Source organism: Nycticebus coucang, chromosome 10 (assembly GCF_027406575.1).
Source record: "Nycticebus coucang isolate mNycCou1 chromosome 10, mNycCou1.pri, whole genome shotgun sequence".
Taxonomy (NCBI): Eukaryota; Metazoa; Chordata; class Mammalia; order Primates; family Lorisidae; genus Nycticebus; species Nycticebus coucang.
The window spans coordinates 100,541,418-100,568,951 of record NC_069789.1 but is presented as its reverse complement, the minus strand read 5'-3'; the positions used below and the strand labels follow the sequence as shown (position 1 = coordinate 100,568,951).

Genomic DNA, 27,534 nt, shown 5'->3' with positions numbered 1-27,534 from the left:
TCCCGAGCTGATTCCCGATTCCTGATTTCTTGATCCTTGGTCCCGCCATGGGAGCCTGAGCGACCCCTATTCCCCCCTGGCCCCCTGCCCCCGGGGCCTTGAGGGGGAAGAGGCAGCGGTCTCAGACGAAGCCCGGGGTGACCAGACTCTAGCCCTTCTCAGCACCCCCATCGCCCGCGCTGTTGGTCCGGGAGCGCAGAGTTCGGAGTGCCCCGGAGCGCTGCGGATACAAAGGCGCCGGGCCGAGCCGGGCGTCAGCCGAGCCCACCCGGCGGTTCGCAGCGGCGGGTGAGTGCCGGGCAGCGGGGGCGCGAGCAAAGTTTGCAAATAAAGAAAGGAGAAAAAAAAGAAACAGAAAAGGAGGACAATCCTGCAAGGGGCCAGGGGGGACCCGCCACAGGGCGAGCGGGGTGGCTTGTGGGGGAAGCAGGGCTCTGGGCAGCCCCCTTCCGGTCCTCTCCCCGATGCATGGTGGAGTACCCCCCCAACTTTGGGGAGAGGAAGGGGCGCGCAGAGAGGGGGCGGAGCCCGGGCCTGGAGAGCCGGGGACTTTCCTGGGCCGGGGCCGGAGCGGGGGCCTTAATGATCCCGGGGGAGCCGGTTGAAGCCGGAGACTAGGAGCGTGTGTTTGAGGTGGGGGGAGAGGCGGTGCAAGGATCGGAGTCTGGAGGTATGGAAGCTGAGGGTGTTTTGGGGCGCATACACACCTCATGAGTGTGGGGAGGGAGAGGGCAGGTATGCGTTCAGGGTGTGAAGCGGGGTGGGGAGAGTAGTAGGGGTGTGTACAGCCCTAGGATGGGGCTAGTGGCAGTAAACGGTGTCTGGGGGCCCCGACGATCGGCGCCGGCATCCCTCTCCCCAACGATATTTACCATTTGGGGTAGTGTGGGCTCTACCTTAGTGAGTTTTAAAGGGTTGGCGAAGGATCAGCGTGCATGATTCTTTGTTTTTGTGTGTGTGTGCACGCCTTTACGTGCTGCATGTTCCTGCAGGTGGGCCCCTGGGTTCGGATGTATAGGTGTTTTTCTGTTCTTGAGTGTGCTGTGTCCAGGAAGCGGCTGGCCATGCATCTGCCGTGTGTTTGGATGTGTATTTATGTGTGTCTTCCGCGGAAGGGGTGTGTGTCTGTGTGTGTGTACTGGGAGAGGGGTTTGTGGAAAAGAGGAGTGTAGGTACTGAGGAAGGTGGGTGTGTAAGAGCAGAATTGAGTATGTGTGGATGGGTGTGTTTGCACCTGTGTGCAGGGAATGGAGTGAGTGAATCTGTGTTCTCTTGCATGTAACCCGTGTTGATGAGTATCAGTATGTGTGCCTGCTTTAGCTGGTCTGTGTGTTTCTAAGTGTGAATTGGGGGTGCCTCTTGTCTCTGCAGACAGGCTTTTCTGGTAGAAAGCCCAGAGGGAAGGCTGTCTGCAGGATTCTGAGGCTTCTCCCACAGCCCTGCTTGGGTTCAAGGGTAGTGTTTTAAGCATCTGAGACCTCTGGATGACAGGGAGTGAGTTGTCTTATGAAGTGCCCATTTGGGAAGTTTTTCTGAAAGAGGGTGTGTGTTGTAAGGAATGGGGAACAAGGGTTCTCCTTGTAGTCCTAGAGGAATTTGGGGGATTGGAGGAGCCAGGAAGGAGAAAAAGAGGAACTTCCTTGCTCACCATTGGGCTGGGTTCTAGAGTTTGGAGAGGTTCCATTCTTGGTTTCCCTCCCAGCTGCAGCACAGGCCCCTCAGATCACAGTTTTCTTGGAAAGCTTCTTGGAGATTGCTGCTTCAGAGCCCACTAACTCTGTCCTGCCTCTAGGATCCCAGAGTTCCTGAAGAGATGTTGGTATGGGATGGAAGCAAGAGGAAGTAAACCTGGGGGGATGAAATGCGCAGTAGTAAACAGCTCAGGTTCCCCTCCTGGGGTTAAGAAGGTGGCATGTGGTGTTTCTACAGTTCAGACTGTGGTTTATCACATTGTTTCCCTTCTCTTAGGTGGGAAGCATGGTTGGGATGGAGCTGTGGTGTGGGGACAGGGCTGAGTGTCCATGTGTTGGGGAAGGGGCAGGGACCCTGTCTGAGGCTATCCTCACCATCGCTATAGTGTGCTGGGTGTGGGAACTTGGTGACTGTCTGGGAAGTGGATGTCTCTCTCCTTAGTTGGCAGCAGCTCCCTCTCAATCTTTCTTTTTTAGGGTGAAGGGGCTGGCCATCCTTCTTTAGGACGCTAGCCTTATTCCCCCATGTCACACATTTCAAGCCATCTTCCTCTGGCTGCCAGAGGCTAGGTTGAGACACCTTAGTTTAAAAGCTGAGGTTGTGATTGCTGCTGCCCATTAGGGTCTCCCGGCAATTGGAATTGGAATGTCAGAGGCTCTAATAGGCCTGTGCAGTTGGAATGTTCTCTCTTTACTCCTCAGGGCTTCCTATCCTTCTTAAGGCCTTGGGATAAAAGTACTGGGGGTTAGAAAATGTTAGGACTGAGGATAGGGGCAGAGTAGGAAAAGACCAGATTTTCTTTTTTTTTTAATGATCCCTCCAAACCTAACCCTTGTCTGAAGGCTATGGTTTCCAGGAGTGGCAAGGTACTTGTGTGAGATGCCCTGGCCTTCTGGGTTCCTTGTTTGCTCTGTATGCACTCAGCACTTGCATGGTCTCTTATATGTTGGGGGAGGACTATCTTTCAGGGAGGAGGAATCGTGGTCAGATAATAGGAAGTGCCCTTTCTGAAAGTACTTCCAGATTGGGAGCTGGTGGCCCCAGCTGCCCCTCCTTGCCCATTGTCTGGCTCCTGACTTCTATTTCCTCTAATTCTTCCAGAGCAGTCCTCTCTGGCGTGATTCCCTCTGCTCCTCCTGACCCTTCTAGGTCTGAGGAAGGTCTCTCCCTGGTTCTAGAGTAGGCCAGACTTTTTTATCTGCTTATCTGGTTTCCAAGAGATCGTTTCAGTTAGAGGGGAGGGAACTTGGCTAACAGAAGCTTTGGGAGGAAGAGGGAGGAGACCTGGGCCTCCCCCATCTCCTCTGAGTTTTAGGAATTCTAGTCTTCTCCTTGCTTATTCTTCCCAGGATAGCTCCTTGCACTGTGGAGCCAAAGCGAGGAGTCAGAGAGTTGGTTGGAATTAGTACTTAACGAAGTGTAACCTTGGGCAAGTTGTTAAATCCATTCCTCAGCCTGGAAGGTGTCTTAATGCACCTCTAAGCTCGGACTGAGCCCTGGTCCCTCCAGTGGCCTGCTTCTTTTGCTCTTAAATTCTGGCTTTGCCACTTCCTGATTCTGTGACCTTAGACAAAATAGATATCTTTTTGAAGCCTCATCTGTAAACAGAATTAATAATAATAATAATTATCTAGAGACAGCATGTGACACAGCACCTGGCACATAGGAAGCACTCAGCTGAATAGTCTGGATTCTGATGGATGATTATTGTAAGGGAGAGAGATCTGGGTAGTGGGGCAGAGAGTTAGTTGGTTCTGCACTTCTTAGGCACTACCTACTAACTGCAGGTGCTGTGTGAAGCATAGGGGACGGAGGGGTGAATTTCACAAGACAGGCGTGCATAAACATGTCGATTCACTGTAACCCAGTGTGTCATGTGGAGGTGTGTTCAGGAGGCCACTGGAGCAGAGAGAAGAGTGCTTGGCCCTGGGGTCAGGTGTAAGGAAAGGTTCTGGACGAGACGTGCCCTTAGGTAGATTTTTTAAAAAATTAAGATGAAATTTACATTCTATAAGATGAACCATTTAAAAGTGAACAGAGGCATTTACAGTGTTGCGCAAGCACCCCTGTATCTAGTTCTAAAACAGTTTCACCATCCCCAAATGAAACCTTTACCCATTAAGCAACTGCTCCTGAGCCCCCTCCATCTGCCTTAGCCCCTGGCAACCATCAGTCTGTATTCCATCTCTAGGGATTTACCTATTCTGGATATTATAGAAACGGAAACTGATAATGTGTGACCTTCAGTTAGCATAGTGTTTTCAAGGTTAATCCACACATGTATTGGTACTTCAGTCCTAAAGGATGAGTTGGGCAGACTGAGAGGGACTGAGGAGCCCACTGCTGGTAGAGGCTGAATGTGAGCAAGAATGGGCAGTGTGTGTGTATTGTTGGATCTTTTGACCTCAGTTTCCCTGCTACAAACAAAGTTAATCATCTCTTTCATTGTCCTGTGTGGTTGGTGAGGGCAGAGGTATTGGGGAGCAGAGGCTGCAATATTACTTCTGCTTGTTAGGGTCTGGATTGGGGTTGGGGCTTTTAAAAACTTGCTCTTTCCTCTTCTTTTCTGGGTAGCTCCTCCTGTCTGCAGCTGCCTCATCCCTGTAGGTAGCCATCTCCACGTTTCACTTGGCATCAACTTCACTTTTCCATGAATTGACCTGAAACTTTTCTTCTTAGTCTCTGCAGGTGGATAAGCTGGTGTATGAGATTTTGGCAGCAGAGGTGAAGGAGAGGCCTGGGAGTGAATCCTACTCACACTCTGCCCGGCATTGGACCTCTTTGTCCTGTCTCTTGGTGATCTGGCTTGGGCAGCCTCCTGCTACCTTCTCTGTTGTGATCTGGATAGAACTGGGGTGGGTCAGGGAGAACTTTGCCTCTTATCCCTACCCAGCTTGGTACAGATTAGGAGGCAGAGGCCTTTTATGGTGGGGCCCTTTGGAAGTAAGGTGTTCCTTGCTTGTTTGATGCCCCTGGCAAGGTTGATAATTACAGACATGACAGCTGGGAACTGGTTTGGGAGAAGCAGGCTTAGAATCAGCAGAGGTGAGGATATCCTGGTAATCAGGGTGGGGCAGTTAGTATGGATGGGGGAGAGTGGGAAGAAGCTGGGGTGTGGGGTGGGGTGGGAGGCTTGGGGCCCCCTTTCCCTGCCACTCTACACACAGCTGGGCCTAGAGCCTAGAGGAGAGTGGGAGGGACTGGAGCCCAGGCTTACCTCACTGTATGTGAGGAAGGAGGGAGGAGCTGAGGGAGGATGGGGTTTCCAGGAGCCCCTGAAGAAAGAAGCAGAAAGTGGGAAGAGGGGTTTGGCTGATCTTTCAGGCAGTGCATGGATATATGGTCTAAGTGAGGGAGGGGCCAACCCTGCACCCAGTGGTGATTCCATCTTATTCTGGCTTTTTGACCAAGTCTCACTATGTCACCCTCAGTAGAGTGCTGTGGTGTCACAGGTCATAGCAACCTCAAATTCTTGGGCTTAAGCAATTCTCTTGCCTCAGCCTCCCAAGTAGCTGGGACTACAGGTGCCTGCCACAACACCCGGCTGTTTTTTTTGCTGTAGTTGTCATTGTCATTTGGCAGGCCTGGGCTGGGCTCGAACCCACCAGCCCTGGTGTATGTCGCTGGTGCCCTAGCCGCCAAGCTACAGGAGCCGAGCCTATTCTGGGGGCTTCTTACAGTAAAGTTATGGGAACAGGAAGTGGAAGGGATTGGCTGTGACACCCTAAAGTAAAAAAAGGTGGGAACTAACATTTTATTGAGCATTTTTTAGGTGCCAGACTCCATGACACTCTCTGTATGTTATTTCATTGGAAACTCCTAATCTTCTGAACAAGGCATTATTATTCCCATTGTATAGATGAGAAAACTGGGGGTTTTCTCGCCACTCACCTGAGATCACATAGTTGGTGAAAGGCTGTGTCAGGTTAATTTGATGTCACTGCTCTTCTTTTCCCAAGATGCTCACTTCACCATTCCCTACTCTCATTCCAGTTAGCTCTGATTGCTCATTATTGCCTTTAATCTTGAATGTGAATAATTCTCCTGAAAAGCAGACATGAGTCCAGATGCCAGCCTGAGGAATAGAGAAGTCTGTCCATTAGGGTGGGAATCAACTGGGATATAATGGGAGAACCTGGCTCCTTGTGAGCCTCTGGCAGGAGGCTCCTCTGAGCAGAGGCCTCTGCTGAGGCTGGCCTCTTCCACCCTGCTGGGCCACTGTTTTGGAAGGAGCTGTGGGATGGGAGTGACTGTAGGCTCCAACTGGCCACCATAGCTCATGGGGTCCCATTTGTGATTGGTAAGGACTGGACCTCATGTCTGTAAGGTTTTCCTGCAGCCCCTAATAATGTCCTGCAGACCCTTGATTTCTTTAGAGCATTCTGGATGCCTCTGCCTGGGAAAAGAGAGAAAGAGAAAGAGAGAGAGAGTGTGTATGTGTTTTGTCGTGTGTTTGGGGAGAGGGCGCTGGCTTTTTAGGGTAAGTGGAGGTTGGACAGGAACAAGTGCTGAGCCTGAGGTGTGAATGCAGTAACTTAAAAAACATTGCGTGTGAACAGAAACACGCATTCTGTCACTTGCTTTACTCCAGGAATGGAGGTGGCAGATATAAAGGATGGGGGAGCTGAGATTCTCAAAAAGAGTGAGAACCTCAAGGGGGCTGTTGAGGAGGAGGAGGAGGAAGAAGAAAATGAGGAGGGGAGAGAGGAGGAGGAGGAGGACAAGGAGGCTGGCTTGGTTTGCTTAGGTAAGAACTAGCCGGTTGGCCAGGTCTGTAGCCCTGGCTGAAGCGAGGGGCGGTGTGCAGGACGGAGAAACCCACGCTTGCCACCCGGCCCCTGTCACACCCTGTCTCACACCCTGAGGCCCACTATACCACTTTCCCATACAATCCAGCCCTCCCTTGACAGTGTCCCCGTATGTTCCACCCCCACACTCTTCCCCACAGCTCAACTCTCCTCATCCACAGCCAGCCTGAGATTGGCTAACTCCCCCTTCCCAAGTAGCAGCTTTCCACTTCCTCGTACCTCAACACAGGCTTTCAGGTCTTTTGAGGTCAGGTACAGTTGGGGTCTATCTAGGACAGAAGGCTAGGAGAGAGGGAGACATTTATTTTGGAGTGCACAGCTCCTCTACCTTATTGTTGTCCCCAGGACACTTCTAGATACCTGTTTCCTTCTCAGTTCTTCCACAGCTCACCTGGTGAGCAGGTAGGGGCCATTCCTCTGCCCCAGCTGAGGAAGGAAGCAGCTCAAAGTCCAGTGAGTGGGTGTGGGGCCTGGGAATTAATGAGAGCATCAGGCATCTGGAAGCCCTGGTTACCGTCCCACCAGCTTAGTGTCCTGTCTCCCTTCCAGCCCCCACCTGGAACAGATGCCGTGGGGATTACTCATCCTTTCTCCTGCACCCCCTGCCCCTCCCCCAGGTTCTCTTCAAGACTGCCTGGGAATGGGCCTGGGGAGGCTGGGGAGTGGGGTGTTGTGGAGTGTGGGTGTGCGCTTGTGTGTATGTGCACGTGTGTGCTTGTGTGTGTTGTGTTGGGGGGCAGGGACTTTCTGAGAGCTGGGATGGGGGTGGGGGTGCCCGAGAGACAGTAGAGCAGGTCTCTACAGAACCTGCCTAGCCAGGGCGGGTGCAGCTAGGTGGGGCAGGCAGGAGCTGATCCAGGTTTCAGAGGGGGAACACGAGTGTGGGTGTGTGTGTGTCGGTGTTTCAGTATGTCTGTGGAGTTGGGGGCTGCTCGGCCTCACCCCCTGTCTTAGACTGAGAGAAATGAAGGAAGTAGGTGGAGGGGGGCTTAGCTCTGGCATCTCCAACTCTTTCCCAGTTAGGAGGTGGGTGTCCCCTGTGGTGCCCCCTCCCTGGGGTCTGGTGCTGAGAAGCTACTCTGGAAGTAGGTGCCTGGGTGACCAAAGCCCGGCCCCTCTGGTGCTGCAGCTGGAGGATCCTGCCCTTACCCTGGGGCTGTGAGGGTGGTGAGCTCATGTCTGGGCCGTCCTGGGAGAGTGCCTGGGTAACAGGGCGGGGGTGGGCACCTGCTGCCAGCCCTTTCCAACCCCTCTGCCCTCCGAGATAGAGCTGTTCTCTTTGGCTTTCTGGGCAGCACATCATCCAGGGACACTGGGTCCTTTTTCAGGGTGTGAGGCCTTTTTCAGGAATGAGGGTGGGGGCAAAATCTCCATGCCGTTTTTTGCTGTAGGGCTGGGGCATGTCCTTTCCCACTTTGTACCTTATTTCTGTGGTCGGAAAAATAACCGCATGGGCCTTTCAGATGGGTGGTTTGCCCTTGGCCCAAGGCTGGATGAGAATGAATGAAGGCAGGCTCTCAGGAGTGGGCATGGTGGATGGGGGTGGTGGTGGTGCAGAAACCACCCCTTTGGGGGTTAGGGGTCTGTGGTCTCAGTTGTCTTGGCTTAGACCTATCTAGTTTTTGTCCCTTGGTCACTGGTGAGAAGGTGAGTTGGCAAATTCTTTCCCATCTTGGCTTCTGATTGTCTTGGTTATTCAAAGAACTGGGGTCCAGGAGTCTCATGGAGGAACTTGGTCTCACCAAACAGCACACCTCAAAGTCACAGAGTTAGTAAGGTTTTTCAATATTATGAGGAGGCCAAACAAAAAGGGGTGCTGTAAAAGGAGTGACCATGGGCTAGTAATCTTTCTATGGGCCTTACTTTTTTAACTATAAAATTTGGGGTTGTACCTCGAAGGCCCCTTTCCATTTAGAGCTGGAGCTTGCTGAGTAGTGGGTAGGGTCAACCCACTGTCTTCTGCTGCAGTGGGAGAGAAAAGGGTGGTGGTGGAGGATGTGGACATGGGTAGAGGCTTGGCACCCCTCTCCTCCCTGGAAGCCATGTTAGGTGACCAAACACCTCGTTCCCTGCAGTGCCTGACGGGGCTGCCTGGGTTGAGCTCCTCTGCAATTCAGGGACAGCTGTGCCTTTGAATCTCTTTGAGCCACCTAATGGTGACCTTACTACTTGGTAAGGTGCCCTGACACTGGAAAGACAGACCTTTGGCGATTTGGCGCCAGGAGGATGGACCCCAGGCTTCCCCTTCCCCAGAAGGTGGGCATCTGGCACTTTGAGTAGAATTCACATGACATCCCTGAGCCTTGGGGCTGTGGCTGGTGAAGATTAGATTTGGGGGGAGGGCTGTGGTGGGGAGGCCATGCAGGCCACATGCAGAGGGCAGGATCCTCCAGCAGCCCCAAGGCTCAGCAATGTCCGTGAGCAGGGACCAGATACCTCTCATGGGCAGAGGCCTACATATGCCTTTCCAGGAGGGATCTGAGGAGGTAACTGTGCCCATTTCCCTGCATGCAGGCAGGCCACTCTCCCCTAGTCCCTGACTGAAGAGAGGAAAATGGTCCTGGCAGAGATTGGCTTCTGGTCTTCTTTCCTGGCCTCTTCCCCTCTGGCCGGAAGTCCTTTCTAAAATCAAACCCAAGCACCTTCCAGGGCACTGCTGGCCTGGTAGTCAGCTCCTCCTCAGTAGAGATGAGGACAGTGGGTTCTCTTTTCAGGTGCATGGTTTTGTTCTGTCCCTTCCTGCCCCACCTTTTCTTCCCCAACTGTCATCCTGGCTTCCACAGCGCTGTCTCCCAGCCTGCTCCTCCTCTCTACTCTGCCTCATTTCCACACCCCAGGCGTAAAGTAGCTGGGCCTGAGCTGCGTATGGGGTGTGCCAGGGCTGGGGCAGTGACAAGAGGTGGTGATTACAGCCGCCTGCGTCTGGTCATTGGTCTCAGCACGTGCCACGCATGGGGGTGCCTGTGTCTGTGTTCCACGTCTTGTCCACTTGAGCTTCTCCTTCTGAGCAGGGGAATGGGGAAGGGTTGATTTGTCCTGATCTGTGTTTTGGCTAACACCCTCCCACCCCCCTCCAGGGCCTTGCTCCCTCTGCCTGTTGCCAGGTTCTGAGTGTGTTTTTTCCACAGGCCTCCAATTGTTTCCTGAAGAAACCTGATCCCAGAGCTCATACAAAAGCTGGGGCCGCCAGAAGAGAAACCCCATTCTCTCCCCCTCTGTCCTTATCCCCCCACCTCCATAACCTCCCTCGCTTTGGATGCTGGGTATGGGTTCCAGGACCTGGCTGCCATCACCTAGGCAACAGGGGGCTTTGGTTGCCATGGTGATCAATGTGGGAGAAGCTGGGCAGCCGGGACAAAAGCCCCCACATTCCCCCCAACCCCCTTCCAATCCCCATGGGATGATACTGAGACACATTCCATTAATTTTATTTCTGAAAGGCCTTTGGAGGGGAGAAGGGTCTCCTTTTTGTGAGGGGCTCTCTTTTCCCTCCCTCTCTCCTCTCTGGCCTTCTTTTAACCCCATATAATCCATGGTTGGTTTGAGCAGGGGACTGAGTACGTGTGTGCGATCCTGTGCACGTATGTGTGTGTGTGTGTCTTGGGGAGTGGGGGGCAAAGTGAAAAGCAGTGGGACACATTCCTTTATTACAGCCCTCCCCTGCCCCCAGACCGCGGCAGCTCCCTGCCCTACACCAAGTCAGGATTTCCCACCTGGCCTGTCCCTCTGACATTTCCACTTGTTGATCTCATCCAGGGATCCCCTCCCCCTACTCTCTTCCCTGGGAGCTATGCCCACCCTGGAGACCCTCCAAACCCCTGATTCCTGAGATTGTTAGGGAACTTCTGCCCTTCCCTTTTCTCACCGCCCCCTCCCATCCCCCTCTCCAGGCATAGATTAGTTCCTTGGGGTCCTCGAAGGGACAGCAGTCAAGAGTCTCAGGAGTGGGGTTTGTTTTTTGGCCCCTGTGTTTGGTAAAGGAGGGAGGGGCACATCATGGTGCCTTTGGGGTACTCTGATTTGGGTTGGCAGGCCAGGGGCAGGGTTTATGTTGGGCCTTTAATAAATAGGTGAGGAGGAAGGCAGAGGGCTCTAGGCAGGGGTTCTAGGCAGGGGCTCTAGGCTGTAGATCAGAACAAAGGATTGGGATGGAACTGGCATCCTTTTCTGGTTTGAAATTTATCTGTAGGGGAAACACAATGGCATCAGCTTACCTGCTGGGTGTGTTTGAAGTGGTGGTTCTTTTTGGGGCTGTGACTATGTATGTGTGTAAGACTTCTTTATTTAGTGGTACAAATGGCAGGGTCTATTTATACCACCTCTTTCCCTAGTCTCAGAGGAAGTGTTTGGGGATTGGAGCATCAGTGATCCTGGAGCTAGAGCTTATTAATTGCTTAACTACAATTACTAGCTGAGCAGCTTATAAAAGCACTTCTTTTGTCCACGTGATCCTTCCAGCAACCCCATGAAGTAGGTTTCCTTATCTTCCCTATGTTACCAATGAGTCTACCGGGTTTTAAGCACAGAGATATTAAGTAAGTTGCCCAAGGTCAAACAGCTAGTCAGTGGGAAAGTTAGATTTGGAACCTAGATCTCTGAGCACAAATCTCAGGCTCTTTTTGCTGTTGGCTGGGGCAGATGTGGGTGAGGAGATGGAAAGCCTCGGTTCTTTGTCTGTGTCTGGATTCTAGTCTATGGCAGTTCATTTCCCCTTTACTTCTCCAGAACTCTCACTCTGTAACCTACTTGCTATCTTTGAGCCTCCTGGAAAAATTCAGTTTTTAAGAGGAGGACTTGAAAGAATATTCTGGAACCATATCAAGAGAGATTCAGGTGAGATGTCTAAATTCTATGGAGGAGTTCTCAGGAGAGGGTTAGAGGAGCCTTACATGTAATTTGCAGATAGGGGGATGGATAAGGGCCCTGTTGTGGCAAAGGTTTTTAGAAAGGTTTAGGGTGGGGTCAAAGTATTATGTCCCTTTCTCCTAAGTGTGTCCCTATCACGCGCTTGTTTTGACATGGGGATATTGACGAACATCATGTGCCCCTGGATTGCCTCCAGATGATTCTATTAGTAGAATAAGTGACTGGATTTCACACTGATTTCATCTCCCTACAGTCATTGTAGACACACAGTATGTGCTGCCTAGCCTTGTTGTGATCAATGATGGACCACATACACAATGGTGGTCCCATAAGATTATATTGTACTTTTGCTGTACCTTTCCTATGTTCAGATATGTTTAGGTACACAAATACTTAACCACTGTGTTGCACTTGTCTGTAGTAATGAGGACAGCAACATGCTGTACGGGTTTGTGGCTTGGGAGCTATAGGCTGTACCCTAAAGCTGAGGTGTATATATGGTTGACTACACCATCTATGTTTGTTTAAGATCAGACTGTGATGTTTGTGCAATGATGATGTCACCTAATGATGAATTTCTCAGAATGTATGTTGTCATTAAGCAACAAGTAACTGTATTCATTTACTGGTGGATATCAGTTACTTACCCTCTGCCCACTGGAGGGGAGATGGATTCAAATATGTGTCTGTTGTAGTGCTTATTCTCGAGTTGCTGATTCTTTAAAGGAAAAAGTTAACTGCACAAAGAAAATCCACTGTAGTTCTTAACATGGTTGACATCTCAACAGTGCTTGACCTGGTTGACTTAATTCCCACCTTGAAACACTCTTACATTCTTGACTTGAGACCCCACTCTCCAGGCCCCCCTACTCTGGATTGGCTTTCTCAGCCCCTTGGCCTGCTCTTTTTCCTCTGGACATGTGTAAATACATAGAAAATAAAATATAGGCTCGATGTCGTAGTTCAGTGGTTAAATTCTTGGGGTCCTGTGTGTATTCCTCTCTCTAGGTGAGCCCATTCACCCCCAGGGCTTTGCACACCGTACACACCTCCCACTTATGAGTCCAGCTGCTTTGACACCTGGCTGCCTACTGTCTCATGGCCATGAACTTACATGTTGGAAACTGAACTCATCGTCTTCCTTCCTCAATTTGCTTATGGTACCACCTTACTAATGGCACTTACCATCTACTCCCTTGCTTAGGCCAGGGAATCTTGATGCCCCCTTGCCCCTCAGCTCATTCTTCCTTATGTCCTGTTGATTTGACCAACGTGAGTCTCAGACCTGACCACTTCTTCTGCAGCTCTACCCCTAGCCAAGCCAGCACCACTGCAGTAGTCATACTGACTTCCCTATTTCTGCTTTCCCTTCTTTCAATTCAGATTTGCATAGCTGAAATCCTTCAAAGCCTTCCTATGTATAAAACTCAGGTCTTTCACCTGGCTCCTGGCTATCTCTGCAGCTTCCATCGTCATCTTCCTTCCTCAGCTCTGGCTCCACTGACCTTTTTTGATTCTTTAAATACACTGAGCTTTTTCCTGCCTTTGGCCTTCGCATGTGTAATTCCTCTGCTCCCCTGACTTTTTCCTTTACTCTTTGCCTGTTTAACTCCCGCTTTTTCTCTAGGCCTCTGTTTAGGTGTCATTTTTTCACAGAGATTTTCCAGAACCTTTTCCTTCCCTCACACCTACAGCTGTCATTTCTATTTACTTGCTTACTTATTTAGGATTCATCTTCCCCAGTAGATGGTTATACTACTTTATCTCCAAGGCCTAGCAAAGGGTATGGTTCATAGGAGGCACTTAAATAAGACTGGTGAATCAATGAATGAAGATCGGTGATGGTTGTTGTGAAGTTGAGGTCAGAGGGGAAGATAACATTGGGTGATGGCGTAAGTAGGGGCTCCTGTGAGGGCTGGGGGCTGGGTTTTGAAGAGGGAGCCGGATTTTGGTGGGAGTTGCAGAAGTGGGGAGGAGAGGTCTCTCTCTGTATAATTAGAAGGTAAAATATAGGCTTGGTGTTGTAGCTCAGTGGTTAGGGAGCAGGCCACATGCACTGGGGCTATTGGGTTCAAACCAGGCCAGGGCCTGCTAAATAACAATGACAACAATAACAACAACAACAAAAAGAAAAACAGCCGGGTGTTGTGGCGGGCACCTGTAGTCCCAGCTACTGGGAGGCTGAGGCAAGAGGATCACTTAAGCCTAAGAGTTTGAAGTTGCTGTGAGCTGTGATGCCACGGCACTCTACCAAGGGCAACAAAGTAAGACTGTCTCAAAAATTAAAAAGGTGAAATATAGTTGAAAGATGCTGTTCCTTAGCCCATAAGTTGCCAGAGAAACTCTTGCCTTGCTTATTACAGGACTTCAGCCTTTTGGAGAAGAAAAGGGCAAGTGTCTACAAGTGTCTACTTGTCTTTTCCTTCCACCCTCCCCCCCTTGTATTAGCAGCTTCCATTCCTCTCCTGTGTGTGCATGCACACACACACAAACACTACATACACACAACCTCAAGGAGGGCCACCACACTGGCCTGGCCAAGAACCGTGGGTGTGTTCGAGATAGATGCTGGGGAGATGGTGCCAAGGGAAGCAGCCATCAGCAGGAATTATGAGTGAGGGGAGGAGGAGAGGAGGAGGAGGGAGAGGCCCGGGGTAGCCTCTGGACAAAAGCCAGCTGCTTTCTGCTCTCTGAGGTCTCTATTGGTTCAACTTATTGGCCTGGCCAGAACCTACCCTCCCTGAGCCCCAGTTTTCCTGGATGAGAATAGGGAAGCCCTGCCCTGATTTTTCCATCTAGGAGGTTCAGGGTTGGGTCATTCTGGATGGTCTTTCTTCCCTGAGAACCTTTGCTGGCCATCTCCCCAACATGCTGGAGCCCTTGTCATAGGTCTAGGCAGGCAGGAGAACCTGGGTCCATTGGACAGAGCAGGAGCCTGGGTGGAAATTCTCTCAGGCAGGAGCTAGGCTCACCTGTTTGGGGATGGTCTTCCTCTCTGCTCTGATCCCACAAGGAGCTTGAGCTACTCTAATCAGCAGCTTTATCTCAACAGGAGCGTCGCTTGATTTTCTCTGAGATAAGCCCACCCTTCCAGCAAGATAGAGTCCCTCAGGGTGACAGTTGATTTCCTGAAGGTGCCTCTTGGCCTGAAGAAGCCAGTGCTGAAGGAGGTGGCTGTGGGGCCCCCCAAGAGGCCCCAGCCTGCGGCCCTGGAGCGCTACAAGGCGCGGCGTTCAGACGCCATGGACACCGAGTCCCAGTACTCGGGCTATTCCTACAAGTCGGGCCACTCCCGCAGCTCCCGCAAGCACAGGTGGGCATGCATGTGGGGGTGACACCAGTGGTGGAGGGAGGGTTGGGCAGTGGACAGGTGAGCATTTGCAGCAGTGGGGGGGTGGCTGCTGAGATGACCCTGGTCCCCCACTTGACTTTCTGTACTGTTCCTCTGGATTCCTGCTGCAGGGATCGCCGGGACCGACACCGTTCTAAGAGCCGAGATGGGAGCCGTGGGGACAAGTCGGTGACAATCCAGGCTCCAGGGGAGCCCTTGCTGGACAATGAGTCCACACGAGGGGATGAGCGGGTGAGCAGGGGGGGATGAGGTGGTCCAGACCAGGCATTTTTGGCATACTCCTTGTGGGAGCTGGAGGCTCCATCAGAGAGGGGAAGGGCCTGGAAACCTGGTCTCTCCGTAAAGAGGCTGGATCAGGGAGGGTATCTCTTGTGGTATACTTCCCCTGGCTTAGTGTCCCAAGATAGGACCTGTTTTAGTAGAATTCAGGGAGTTTTGGTAGCAACCTCTTTGGAAGCAGCAGCCCCTTCCTTCCTTCCTTTCTTGGTTAGGGGGCGGGGCAGGGACCTGGGTGTGTAATGAGAATTGCCTAGCACTTCTGGAGCTGGTCCTGGCTGGTCAGGCTGGTTGGGAGTCTGGAGTAGGAGGGCAGGGGTAAGGTTCAGGTGTGGGGCAAATCCCAGATTCCCAGGTTTCTTGAGCCTCAAGATGTGGGCACTACTGTGCCCTCTGGTGGCTGCCTGTAGAATAGCACCACCTGGATCCTGGGTGTGCAAGAGCAGGTGGAGGAAGGAGGATGGCGAAGAGGCTCAGGGTTGGTAGGTTCCCTGGAAGAGAGTTCTGCAGGACGGAGGTGAGCAATTGCTTCCGCTATAACCTCTGTGGCGCACCGTGCTCACTTGGTGGAGAGGACGGGGGTGGAGAGGCAGGACACAGTCCTAGAATATGGCAGAGGCGGGATTTGAGATGACACTAAGGTTGCCCAAGTCTTATTCCTCTTAATCTTAATTCTTGGGATCATCTTATGGGGCTGGAGGCTCCCAGTTCCATTTGTTTCAGAAGAAATCATTATGGCTGACATTGGAATTCCTGGGTTTTGGAAGCAGATCAATACCTGAGGGAAATGTTCTTTCTCCCCTTTTTCCAATCTCTTCTTCTTGGTACCTAGAATCCTGAGTGCTTGTAGTGACCCTGAGACATGGTCAGCTCACCTGTTGTTGGGGGAGTTCCCAAGCCCTTGATCCTTGGAGAGAGTAGGCAGTGCGTGTAGGGTCAGAGATCAAAGTGGTTAGTACATCCACTTCCAAACTTCAGAGCAGGCTCTTCTGTTCTCCTTTCCTCAGCTCCCTCATCGCTGATCCTGCCAGGCTGTCTCCTACTCTCCCCATTCCCAATGTCACAGTCCTATAGCCTGATCCTCTGGGTGTCAGGATATGACTCTATATCCCCAGGCTGTCCCAAGGGTGAAGGGAATGGGTGCTGAAGGGTCCCACTGTGGTCTTGGGACTCCTCTGTGGAATGTCCTTCAGACACCACAGGGAAATAGCTTGAGCTAACCACACTGAGAAGGGTACCTGGGGACCTCAGCCTTTCTGTCAGCTTGGCTCCAGGAACAGGCAGCCCCTATGCTGTGGGCATCCAGATGGCCTAGCAGAGCTGGACTTGCAGACCAGATCAGAGACCCAAAGTGGCCCTGAATCTGCTTCGTGTCCCTCACATTCTTTTCTGATTGTTCTCCCTCTCCACTTTTCTTCTCTGCTTTTGTCAGGTCATTCCCTTAATCAGAAACCGGTGCTCATGGTCTAGCTGGACACTGTGGCATGGCCCACGCAGTCTCTTTTCCTGGCTGTGCCATGTGGATCCTCTGCCCTTATAGCTCTCCAGGTGCCTGAGTTCATGCCCTTCCTGTCCTGAGTGCACCTCCTCTAGCTTCTGCTGAAATCATGCTGGAGGGAACTTAGGGCATTACTTCTAGAACTGCAATGTTTGAGGGAGTCGGGAATCGTGGGGATCTTGTTACAATGAGAGTTCTGGTTCAGTAAATGTGGGGTGGGCCTGAGGTACTGCCCTTCTCATAAACTTCTGGGAGATATCTACGCTGCTGGTCCACATCACATTTTGAGTAGCCAGCCCTAGAGATCTTTGATTTTAGTGACTCTCAGTCTTGGATGATCATTGGAATCACCGGGGAGCTTTCTAAAGGAGAAGCTTGACAGGCAGATCCCATTCTCCAATAATAGCTACAATTTTCCAACCTCCCTAGGTGATTCTGATGTGTGCGGCTGAGGCTGGCAACCACTAAGTCAGACCAGTTTCTACATGTCACTTGCCCCTCAGGGTCAGCTCAGTTCCCACCTGTTCCCTGAAAGCCTGCCTGCCTGTCTGCCTGCCTGGCGAGTCTGCCTTCAGATCCCAGTCACTGAGCAGTCCCCGTTGGTCTGGTGCTCTCTGCTCTGAGGGTCACGTGCAGTTTTCCTCTCTCACTGGCCTCTGATGGCTCCCCAGGTGCCTGGGTCGTGGAGCTCAGTAAATCCTTTGATGGCTACTACTTGTTGATTACCCTGTCTTCTTTCTTCCCGCTCCTTTCCGGTGCATTCCCTCTGTCTTCTCTCCCTTATCCTTCCTCCTGCCCCTCCATCCTTATCTTTTTCCCTTCATCGTGTGGCCCCTGCCCCTGACTGCAGGACGACAACTGGGGGGAAACGACGACGGTAGTGACTGGCACCTCAGAGCACAGCATCTCCCACGATGACCTCACACGCATCGCCAAGGACATGGAGGACAGCGTCCCGCTGGACTGCTCGCGTCACCTGGGCGTGGCAGCGGGGGCCACTCTGGCGCTGCTGTCTTTCCTTACGCCACTGGCCTTCCTGCTGCTGCCCCATTTGCTGTGGCGGGAGGAGCTGGAGCCGTGCGGGACGGCCTGCGAGGGCCTCTTCATCTCCGTGGCCTTCAAGCTGCTCATCCTGCTGCTGGGCAGCTGGGCCCTGTTCTTCCGCCGGCCCAAGGCCTCACTGCCCCGCGTCTTTGTGCTGCGCGCGCTGCTCATGGTGCTGGTCTTCCTGCTGGTGGTCTCCTACTGGCTCTTCTACGGCGTGCGCATCCTGGACGCCCGCGAGCGGAGCTACCAGGGCGTGGTGCAGTTCGCCGTATCGCTGGTGGACGCCCTCCTCTTCGTGCACTATCTGGCCGTGGTCCTGCTGGAGCTGCGCCAGCTCCAGCCTCAGTTCACGCTCAAGGTCGTGCGCTCCACCGACGGGGCCAGCCGCTTCTACAACGTGGGCCATCTCAGGTGCGGGTGTGGGGGTAGTGGGCGACGCATGGGGCAGGGAAGGGCTGGGGTAGGAGGACAACTACTGGGGTGAGGGGGTGGGGCTATGTGTAGGAAGGAGAGTAGGTTTGCGGGAATGTTCGCTGCTCGGTGGGAGGGCTGTGTGCAGGGTTGTGGGGCAAGAAAGGTGGGCTTGTGAGTTGAAAGTGAACAGGCAGTTAGAGATGGGGAATCTTAGAGAGGAGCCAAAGGGGAGAAGGATATGGGGCGTGAGCAGGAGTTGGGATTCCTTTTCTAGCCTGTTCTGAGAGGTGCAGCTTCCTGGGAGTGCCCAGGTAGTGCTGGCAGGGACAAGCGGGCTAGGAGGGACCCTGGAGAAGAGATAAGGAGGAGGGGTCTTCTGCTCCCACTGTACTTGTGGGCGGGGTCCCTACCCCTGCCCCAGCTCGTATAGAGTATCAGCGGCAAGTCCTGGGTCTTACAGAGACTCTTGGGAGAATGTTGGAGAGGATGAAGTGACCCTTGGTTGGGGACTCAGGCCCAGTCAACTTTCTGCCCTGGGGCTTCAGGGAAGGGAAGGACTAGCAGGCCCAGCCCTGGGGAAGCCTTGGGAGCCTGGTGAGTAGACCTCAGGCCTGAGCCAGGCTTCTTGGAAGCAGCTTGTCCCTGTCCTGCATCCTCTCCTGCCCTGCCAATCTCCCTGATGTGTCCCATCCCCTGGACCCCTTGTCTGTCCCTTTTCCCTGCCTCCCTGCCGTCTCCCCCACAGCATCCAGCGCGTGGCAGTGTGGATCCTGGAGAAGTATTACCATGACTTCCCTGTCTACAACCCTGCCCTCCTCAACCTGCCCAAGTCCGTCCTGGCCAAGAAAGTGTCTGGCTTCAAGGTGTACTCCCTCGGAGAGGGTGAGCAGCCCTGCTCTCAGCCCTCAGTCTTCCCCAGCAGATCTCCAAGTTGCATCCTTGCTCTCTGTCCCCTTCTTCCCTTGCTTTTCCTGTTCCCTGGCCCATGCCCCAGCCCCTTCTGTTCTGTCATTTCCCCTGACTCCACGTGGCTGGTCTTAGCTGCTGATTCTACTTGCTGTCCCTTTATGCTACGGCGTGTCCCTTGATCTGGTTCCTCTGTGTCTGCTCATCAGCCCTGGTCTAAGCCCTTTGACTCCCTGAGCTGCAGAGCCTCCTGATCCGGGAGGAACGTGTATAGGACTCCTGCCCTCCAGTGCTTTTCTTGTGGCTTTCTTGTGGCCAGGAGGGTTGGGAATGGGGGGTATAGCCCAGTGATGGCAACAGCTTCCTCCAGACATGTCAGGCTGCTGTCTCCAGAGCTCCTGGAGTGCGAAGAGAGGCCACACTTTGTTGTGACCATCCATCCCTTGTCTCCTGCTCCTGTGCAGAAAACAGCACCAACAACTCCACGGGCCAGTCACGGGCTGTGATTGCTGCGGCAGCCCGGAGGCGGGACAACAGTCACAATGAGTACTACTACGAGGAGGCTGAGCACGAGCGGAGGGTGCGAAAGAGGAGGGCCAGGTGGGTGCATGGGGGTGGGGTGAGCTGGGGAAAGGAAGACCAAGGGACTTTTGTAACTGCTGGGAACACAGAGCAATGATGATATGGTGGGGTTTTCTGTCCCGCTGTAACAGATTGCCGTGAACTCAGCAGCTGTTCCATGGGCCAGGTGCAGACTAGCTGGATGCTGTGCTCAAGCCCCACAGGTTGAAATTTGAGCCTGGTTTCTCTCTTCCAAGCTCACTATTATTGGTGGAATTCAGTTCCTGGTCATGTGGCTCCATAGGCAGTTTACAAGATGGCAGTTCACTTTTCCATCAGGAACAGGTCTCTCTGAGAAAACTCTGCTTTTGAAGAGCTCATGTGATTGGATCAAGCCCAACAGGATAATCTTCTTTTAATACCACTGACATGGCACTTTAATTACATCTGAAGAATATCCTGAGATGGTTGAATAACGAGGGGATGGGATCCTGTTAGAGGTTGGGGGACATCTTTGAATTCTGCCTATTACAATGGGGTAGGGACCCAACCAAAGGGACGTGGGCATCACCTGCTCCAACTGGGGCTAGACTGCACCTGGAAGGCTTGCTCAGCAGGTACTTTTTTTGGCCTACAAACATGGGGTCCTAGTGCCCATATTTTGGTAAGTTCTTAAATGTTTAAATGTCCTCACTTTTTCCTTTTCCCTATTCACATTATATGTGAACTTAAGTCATGCCTGAAGAATCCTTTTCGGTGCTTACAGCTGCCAGGTCCCATCTTGGTCTATAGCAGTGGTTCTCAACCTTCCTAATGCCTCAACCCTTCAATACAGTTCCTCATGTTTTGGTGACCCCCAACCATAAAATTATTTTCGTTGCTACTTCATAACTGTAATTTTGCTACTGTTATGAATCGTAATGTAAATGTCTGATATGCAGGAGACTCCCCAAAGGGGTCGTGACCCACAGGTTGAGAACGGCTGGTCTATAGGGAATTCTACCAAGAAGGAGCAGGGGGTGTCGGGGCTTCACCCTGCCCATACCCTCTCCCCCACCTCCCACACCATCTTCAGGCTACAAGGAAGTGGGGGGGGAGCCCAAACCAGTGATGTCCCCTACTCTTTTACCTCTGCCCTGCCTGGGGCCTTTGCATGTCTTGTGCTGCCACCACCATTCTTGGCAGATTGTTCTCCCTTACCTGGCTTGTAATCAGGAGAAAATTTTTTCCTTTGGTTTACCTGAGACAAAAGGATCTTTTCAAAAGGACTTTACTGGGAAACTTAGGGGAAGCAAAGGAATAAATAGAGTCACATCCTAATTCTGAGTTCCCAGACTCCAGGCTTTCTGGATACTGAGCTATGGTCTTGCTTCCTTTCTTTGACCTGTCACCTCAGGCTGGTCCTACTCTTAGGTCAGAGGATTTTGGCATCCAAGTGCAGATAACTGCATGAATCTGCAATTCCATCTGTTAACACATTGTTATCATATGGTTCTTTACTCTTATTTTTCCCTTGCTCCCCTCAATCCTACCTTATTCTACCTCCACATTCTGCATATCCACTTCAATTTTTTGATTTCCTTAAAACCTGCATGTATGCTTGTACAAACTGACTATCAGTGTATATATCTCTATGCTTATTTTTGAGACAGAGTCTCATTATATCACTCTTGGTAGAGTGCCATGCTGTCACAGCTCACAGCAACCTCAAACTCCTGGGCTTAAGTGATTCTCTTGCCTCAGCCTCCCAAACAGCTGGGACTACAGGTGCCCACCATGCCCGGCTATTTTTTGTTGCAGTTGTCATTGTTGTTTAGCTGGCCTGGGCTGGGCTCGAACCCTCCAGCCTTGGTATATGTGGCTGACGCCGTAACCACTACGCTATAGATGCTGAGCCTGTCTATACTTTTAATGTAAACTGACTTTTTTTTCTTGCTTCCTCCTTAACACTCTTTTTGAGATTCATCCATGTTGTCTGTACATTTAGTTTGTCACATCTTTTCTCTTCATGGCAGTTCACAGAATACTCCCAACATTCTATCCAGTATTTGGGTTATGATCATCATACCTTTTGATGATTAATAGTATCTTGTTAATATTTTAATTTGCATTTCTCTCAGTGCTAGCCAATAACTATTTTGTGTATTTTTTAGCCTTTCAAGCCTCTTGTGAATTTGCTGTTCATTTCCTTTGCCTATTTTTTCTGTATGGTTCTTGACTTATTTCCTTATTGATAGAAATCATAGTGAATCTTTGCATGTTCTAGATAGTCACCCCTTACTGGTTTTATTTATTTATTCATTTACTTTTGAGACAGAGTCTCACTTTGTTACCCTTGGTAGAGTGCTGTGGCATCACAGCTCACAGCAACCTCAAACTCCTGGGCTTAAGTGATTCCCCTGCCTCAGCTTCCCAAGCAAGTGGGGACCACAGGCGCCCAGCACAATGCCCAGCCATTTTTAGAGACAGGGTCTCTGGCTCAGGCTGGCCTGAAGCCCTGGAGCTCAAGCAATCTACTCACCTCCCCTTCCCTAAGTGTCAGGATCACAGACATGAGCCACAGCGCCCCCTTCCTGGTCTTAGATGCTGCATGTATTTCCCCCCACTCCCATCAGTTGTCACTTAATACTGCCTGGGCTATCATGGCTGAATAGAAATCTGTTATGTTGATGTACTCATATCTGTTAATTTTTGACCTTATAAAATTTTGATGTACTTGTATCTGTTAATTTTTGACCTTATAAAGTATGATTTGGGAGTCTTATTTAAGAAGTCTTTTCCTGGCTGGGTGTGATGACTTATTCCTGTAATCCCAGTGCTTTGGGAGGCCCAGGCAGGAGGACTACTTGAGGCCAGGAGTTTGAGACCAGGTCTGGGTAACATAGTGAGACCCAATTTCTACAAAAAATTAAAAAATTAGATGTGCACAGTGGCATGTGCCTACAGTCCTAGCTACTCAGGAGACGAAGGCTAGAGGATACCTTCAGCTCAGGAGTTTGAGGCTACAGTGAGCTATGACTGCACCACTGCACTTCAGCCAGGGTGACAGAGTGAAACCCCTCTCAAAAAAAAAAAAAAAAAAAGAAGACTTGTTAGGGTTTGATGGAATGCTTGGTCTTTCCTATAGCATAATTCCTGTTTGTCTCTCTGGGACTGACACTAGTTTTGTCCTTGGGCTAGCTCACTCATCTGTGGCCGTTACCTTTTCCTGGTGGGGAAGGGCCCCTATTGCTCCTGGGTCTGTCTTGCTCTGGGGAGAGCACGAAGCCTTAACCTCACTCGGGCTGCTGGTGGGCTGGAGGGCTGGAGCCAGGGCCAGGGAGGAGAGAAGTGGGCATGGGTCTGGATCGTTCCTGTCCTGTAGGCTCGTGGTGGCAGTGGAGGAGGCCTTCACTCACATTAAGCGGCTGCAGGAAGAGGAGCAGAAGAATCCCAGAGAGGTGATGGACCCCCGGGAGGCTGCCCAGGCCATCTTCGCATCCATGGCCCGTGCCATGCAGAAGTATCTTCGGACCACGAAGCAGCAGCCTTACCACACCATGGAGAGCATCTTGCAACACCTTGAATTCTGCATCACGCATGACATGACACCCAAGGTGGGCCCCCATCAGCCTTCCTCTTTTCCCAGCTTCTCTTCTTGTCCACTTTCATTAGTCTCTCACTTCTTTCCTCACTTCCCACCCCTGTCCTTCTCCCTTCTCTACTTCCTCCTTAGAATCTCTCCTCTTATCCCTATACCATCCACCCTGTCTGCATGGGGTGAAGCTCTCAGGTGGATGAGGGGAAGGGGGCCTTTGAGATCATGTAGGGGATAGCTGAGACCTATTTTTTATTTCTGTGAGGCCCAGGGATTTCTAGATACATCCCCCTCCTCCCTTCCTCTCCCCTGGATGCTCATTTTGAGCCATTTGAACCACCACCACTCGTCTATTCTGTCCCCAGCTTCCCAGAATTGTTTTCCCTGAGTTCCCCTGGATGGACAGGTAGTTGAAGGTGTTGCATTTGAACCTTGACATCTCTGGCTCTCTTCTGGTCAGCACGAATCATATGAGCTATGTGGGAAGGAAGGAAGAATGAGGGCCTGGCCATGTACAGGGAGAGACCAGAAGAGTGGGTGCGGGGAGCCAGGCTCCCGGCCCATCTCTGAGGAGCTACATCACTTTGGAAGGTTCTGCAGCAGCTGATCTCAGGCTCCTTCCAGCTCTAACACACCGTGATTCTAGCTGATATCCATATAGGGAACTCAGGGACGTCTTGGTTGTCTATGGAAGCCATGCCCCATGGGACAAGGATAGTGGGTGGGTGAGAGAGATTCCCACACAGCCCCTCCGTCCTCCCCAGGCTTTCCTGGAGCGTTACCTGGCAGCTGGACCCACCATTCAGTATCACAAGGAACGCTGGCTGGCTAAACAGTGGACACTGGTGAGCGAGGAACCAGTGACCAATGGGCTCAAGGATGGCATCGTTTTCCTCTTAAAACGCCAGGACTTCAGCCTGGTGGTCAGCACCAAGAAGGTCCCATTCTTCAAACTCTCCGAGGAATTTGTGGATCCCAAGTCTCACAAGTTTGTCATGAGGCTGCAGTCTGAGACCTCAGTGTGACTGTGCAACAGCAGGGGGAGTGGGAGACCCTGGGGGCTCCCAAGGGAGCAGGAGGGGCACAGTTCTCAGGCCCAGCCGCATTCCTGCCACTCTTCTTCCTCCTGCTCTTGGGTTTTGTTTTTTTTTTACTTGAATTAACTTACTCCTACCCTCACCCTGTCTCCTCCCTCTTACTGTTTTACCCCAAGTGAACCTGGAGAGACCATCCTGCTGTGAACAGTACCTGGGAACCTCCTGCCCGCCCACCCCTCCCCCCCAATTTCTGTGTCATTCTGGGCCCTGCAAGGATCAGTCCTGTCTCCCTTTCCTTCCACTTGCCTCTTCCGGATGGCAGTCTTTTCTGGAAGGGCACAGGGACCCGCTGCTTATATCTCCCCCCATGGGCACCCATTCACAAACCCAAGTTCTTGTAGCAGGTCTCTCCCAGGCCCCCAACAGGGTTTCTCTGGGGGCACAGATGTGACTCCAGATAGCACAGTGCCAAACCCCTCCAGGGCAGCAGTTGCCGCCCTGCCTCTCCCCACAACAGAACAAATCCTGAGTTCTGGGGCAAGGATACTCCTGCTGTGTGGCTGAGTTAGGAATCTCTTCTGATTCCTAACTGATTCAAACAACTCCTTGCCAGGGTTGTTTGCTTCCAGCTGGTAGAGCCTCCCTCCCCCAGCCACACATATTTAGAGCAAGGGAAGATCCTGTCCTTTTTCCAGAAGTCTCCACCTTCCTTCTGAGTTGCAGGGTCACATGATCATAGGAAGATTGAGGTGGAAAGATTCATAACCACCGTTCCTGGGCCTTAGGGGAAGGTACCTTTCTTCCAATGTGTCTTTCTGAGGCAGCCCCTGAAGGAAAGGGCAGAATAAATCACTGAGGTTTTGGAAAGACTCGTCACTGATCCCTGCCCTCTGACCTACCCACCCCTTTGTTCCTGCCCTCCCCAGTGAAGGATGGCATGCAGACTCCCGTGCAGACTTAGTGGCTTGTAGACCCTGACCCAGCCCCTGTGCTCTTAGATAAGTGTTTTCATCCTTCACCAGCCACCCCGTCACGCTGTTTTCTCTTGACTCCAGAGACCTGTTGCCTCATCTCTTGGGGAAGAGCCAGCAGCTCCTCCTCACCCCCTGCCTTAAGTCCAGTTCTTTGCCTCAGGGGTCTCTTTTCCTTGGCCTTCCAGTGTCCCCTCCCCTTCTCTCCCTGCCTGATTCTCTGCTCTGGGCTCCCTCTGTGTTCGGGTGAGTGACCAGGATAACTGCCTTTTGTGGGTACTTAGCCTCTCACTCTATTTGAGCTTCCATAGTCTTTGCATCAGATTTAAAATCTTGATAATTTAGATCTCATTTTCAGCAAAATTTTCTGGCCCTGTAATACATTTCAGTGTAAATCTGAGCTTTTAAATCGGACACCTTTAAATTATGTCATTTTTCCCAAGGAGGCTAGAAATAGGAAGCACATGCCCTAGGCCAGTCCTCTAAATAACTTGGTGTCCTTTATTGGCCTTTTTTCCCCCTGGAAAACTCAATGGTACTTGCCTTGCAGAGCAGAGCACATCCTGGGATAAGGTTCCATGCTCTCCGCCTGGGAAACCTCTTCTCTGTGTAGTGGCAGCCCTTTCTTCTGCTGTCCTTTCAGAAAAGGCACAACAGTCTACCCCCTCCTCCCCCATTTGCTAGAGAGAGACTCATCAGCCAGTGCTCACTCTGGGGACAAGCTGGGGGTTTTGGGATAAGCTTATGTGAAATACGTCCTGTCCTGGGAGCCTGGGAAGGTATCTTTTCTTCTCTTCAAAAACCTGGTTTCAGAGGAGTCCCTTCTGGGTCACATAAATACCTCACTATCTTGGATGGTGATTGGGTCATTGCCTTTGGGGGCAGGATGGGGTGTGGTGGTGTGGTGTGAGGAGCAGGTTGGGGTGGGGAGAGGGAAAGTATTTGGGATCTCAGTTGCTACCCTAGATGAGGGGCTGGGGGAATGTTTATTTTAAGAACCTGCCATGTTTTTAATCACTGTGATTTTTTCATTATCTTTCCCTAAAAAGAAAAAGAATCTCCCTCCTCCCCCAACTCTCTAAGCACTAAGCATTCTCTGTGACTGAGAATGATAGCATTTTGGTCCTTTGCATCAGAACTGTGGTATCTTTGTCTTTGATTATTATTATTATTTTTGTTTTTGAAACGTCAGGATGGATTGCCAAACGTATGGCTGTGTGTCTGCCTTTGCTTCTCCTCCATGGGAAGTTGTCTCCATGCTGTGAACTGCTGTGGGCCTGCCGCTGACTCGGTTGCTCCGAGCAGTTTCCCCATTCTGCCTGCCCTCCCATGCGGGATCTGCCCATTCTCCGGCTGCGGGGTGTGCCCACCAGTTGGCCCCCCCACCCCATCACCACAGGGGTACCGTGGCTGGACCTCTCCAGTGCTCTTTTCTGTCACTCATGGCCTCCTAGCTCATGCCTGCTGTGCCTACTAGGCTTCCCTTTTCATCACCTCAAATGCTTGCCCTCCTTCCCACCACATCAGGACACTGTGCCTCAGTCCTTCACCTACCTCGCCACTTTGCCGCTATCCCCACTGGTCTCTTTCTCCTAACTGAGTCTTTGTGCTCTCTCTGTTTATTCTTATTTCCCTCTAGTCTCTCACTTTTTCTTCCCATCCCACTCCATTTTCGGCCCTTAATCTTTCACTTCCCCAACCTGCTCAGTATTCTCCTTGCAACCCTGATGCACCTGTGATGAGAGAGCGGAGTCCCTGGAACGTCTCATCTGCAACATCTGTTTCCCAGGGTTTGCTCTTCTCTCTGCCTCCGTTAGGCCCAGACAAGCCCTGTTGTCCCTTTGTGGTGTCTGTCTGTCTTCTCTTTCCTCTGCCCTTCCCATGGGCAGAATCTGCTGATGGACTCAGTTCTGGTGTGTGATTGTCGTGACTTGTTCTGTGCGCAAAAGGAAGAGGGCTTTATGGGTCCTTTCCAAGTGAGATTGTAAATGTAGACTCTTCCACCGTTGGATCTAGATTTTTTTTTCTTTTTTGGGGGGGTTACAGAGCTGAGACCTTGTGCATGCCTGTAGAAAATTGTAAAATGTAAATTTTTTTTAATATATAAAAAGCTTGTTTTTACAGTTTGCAGTGGATCTAAACATTATGGCAATTTTAGGCATTTTTTTCTTAAACATAGGAACTAAAACTGTACAAATTTTTTTTATATAAAATAAAGACATTTGACTTTTGTGGGGGCATTCTGTTGGCTTTTTCTTAAATAGGAATGGGAGCAATAGAGGGTTAGGGAAGAGTGAGTATTTATGCTCCTTGCTAGGGTGAAGGGGCCAGGAGGGGGCAGTGTGAGTTCGCCGGCTGCTCTGCAGGTCCTCGGGATGTGTTGACCTCGCTTACTCTGCACCCTGATTCTGAGGAGAGAGGAAAGTTAAGAATGAGAGTTCTCAGCTGCTTCTTGGGGTGGGGAGGGGTTGTCAGAATGAGCAGAGAAAGGAAGACCACTTTTCGGATCCATCCTGTGAAGCAAGCTTG

At 51.5% G+C, this 27,534-nt stretch overlaps 1 protein-coding gene across 2 annotated transcripts; it reads left to right on the top strand.

Annotated features, from left to right (window-relative positions):
- Window positions 1-27,236, top strand: VANGL2 (VANGL planar cell polarity protein 2). 2 transcript variants are annotated; one of them, XM_053607891.1, is made up of 8 exons: window positions 1-288; window positions 14,419-14,679; window positions 14,829-14,949; window positions 17,343-17,950; window positions 18,699-18,835; window positions 19,324-19,459; window positions 22,785-23,016; window positions 23,762-27,236. In XM_053607891.1, the coding sequence occupies exons 2-8, from the start codon at window positions 14,609-14,611 to the stop codon at window positions 24,020-24,022; spliced, it is 1,566 nt and encodes a 521-aa protein (XP_053463866.1). In that variant the 5' UTR covers window positions 1-288; window positions 14,419-14,608; the 3' UTR covers window positions 24,023-27,236. The 2 variants fall into 2 exon arrangements, with proteins under 2 accessions (XP_053463866.1, XP_053463867.1); XM_053607892.1 differs by lacking the exon at window positions 1-288 and adding an exon at window positions 638-670.
- Window positions 27,237-27,534: the final 298 nt, after the last annotated feature.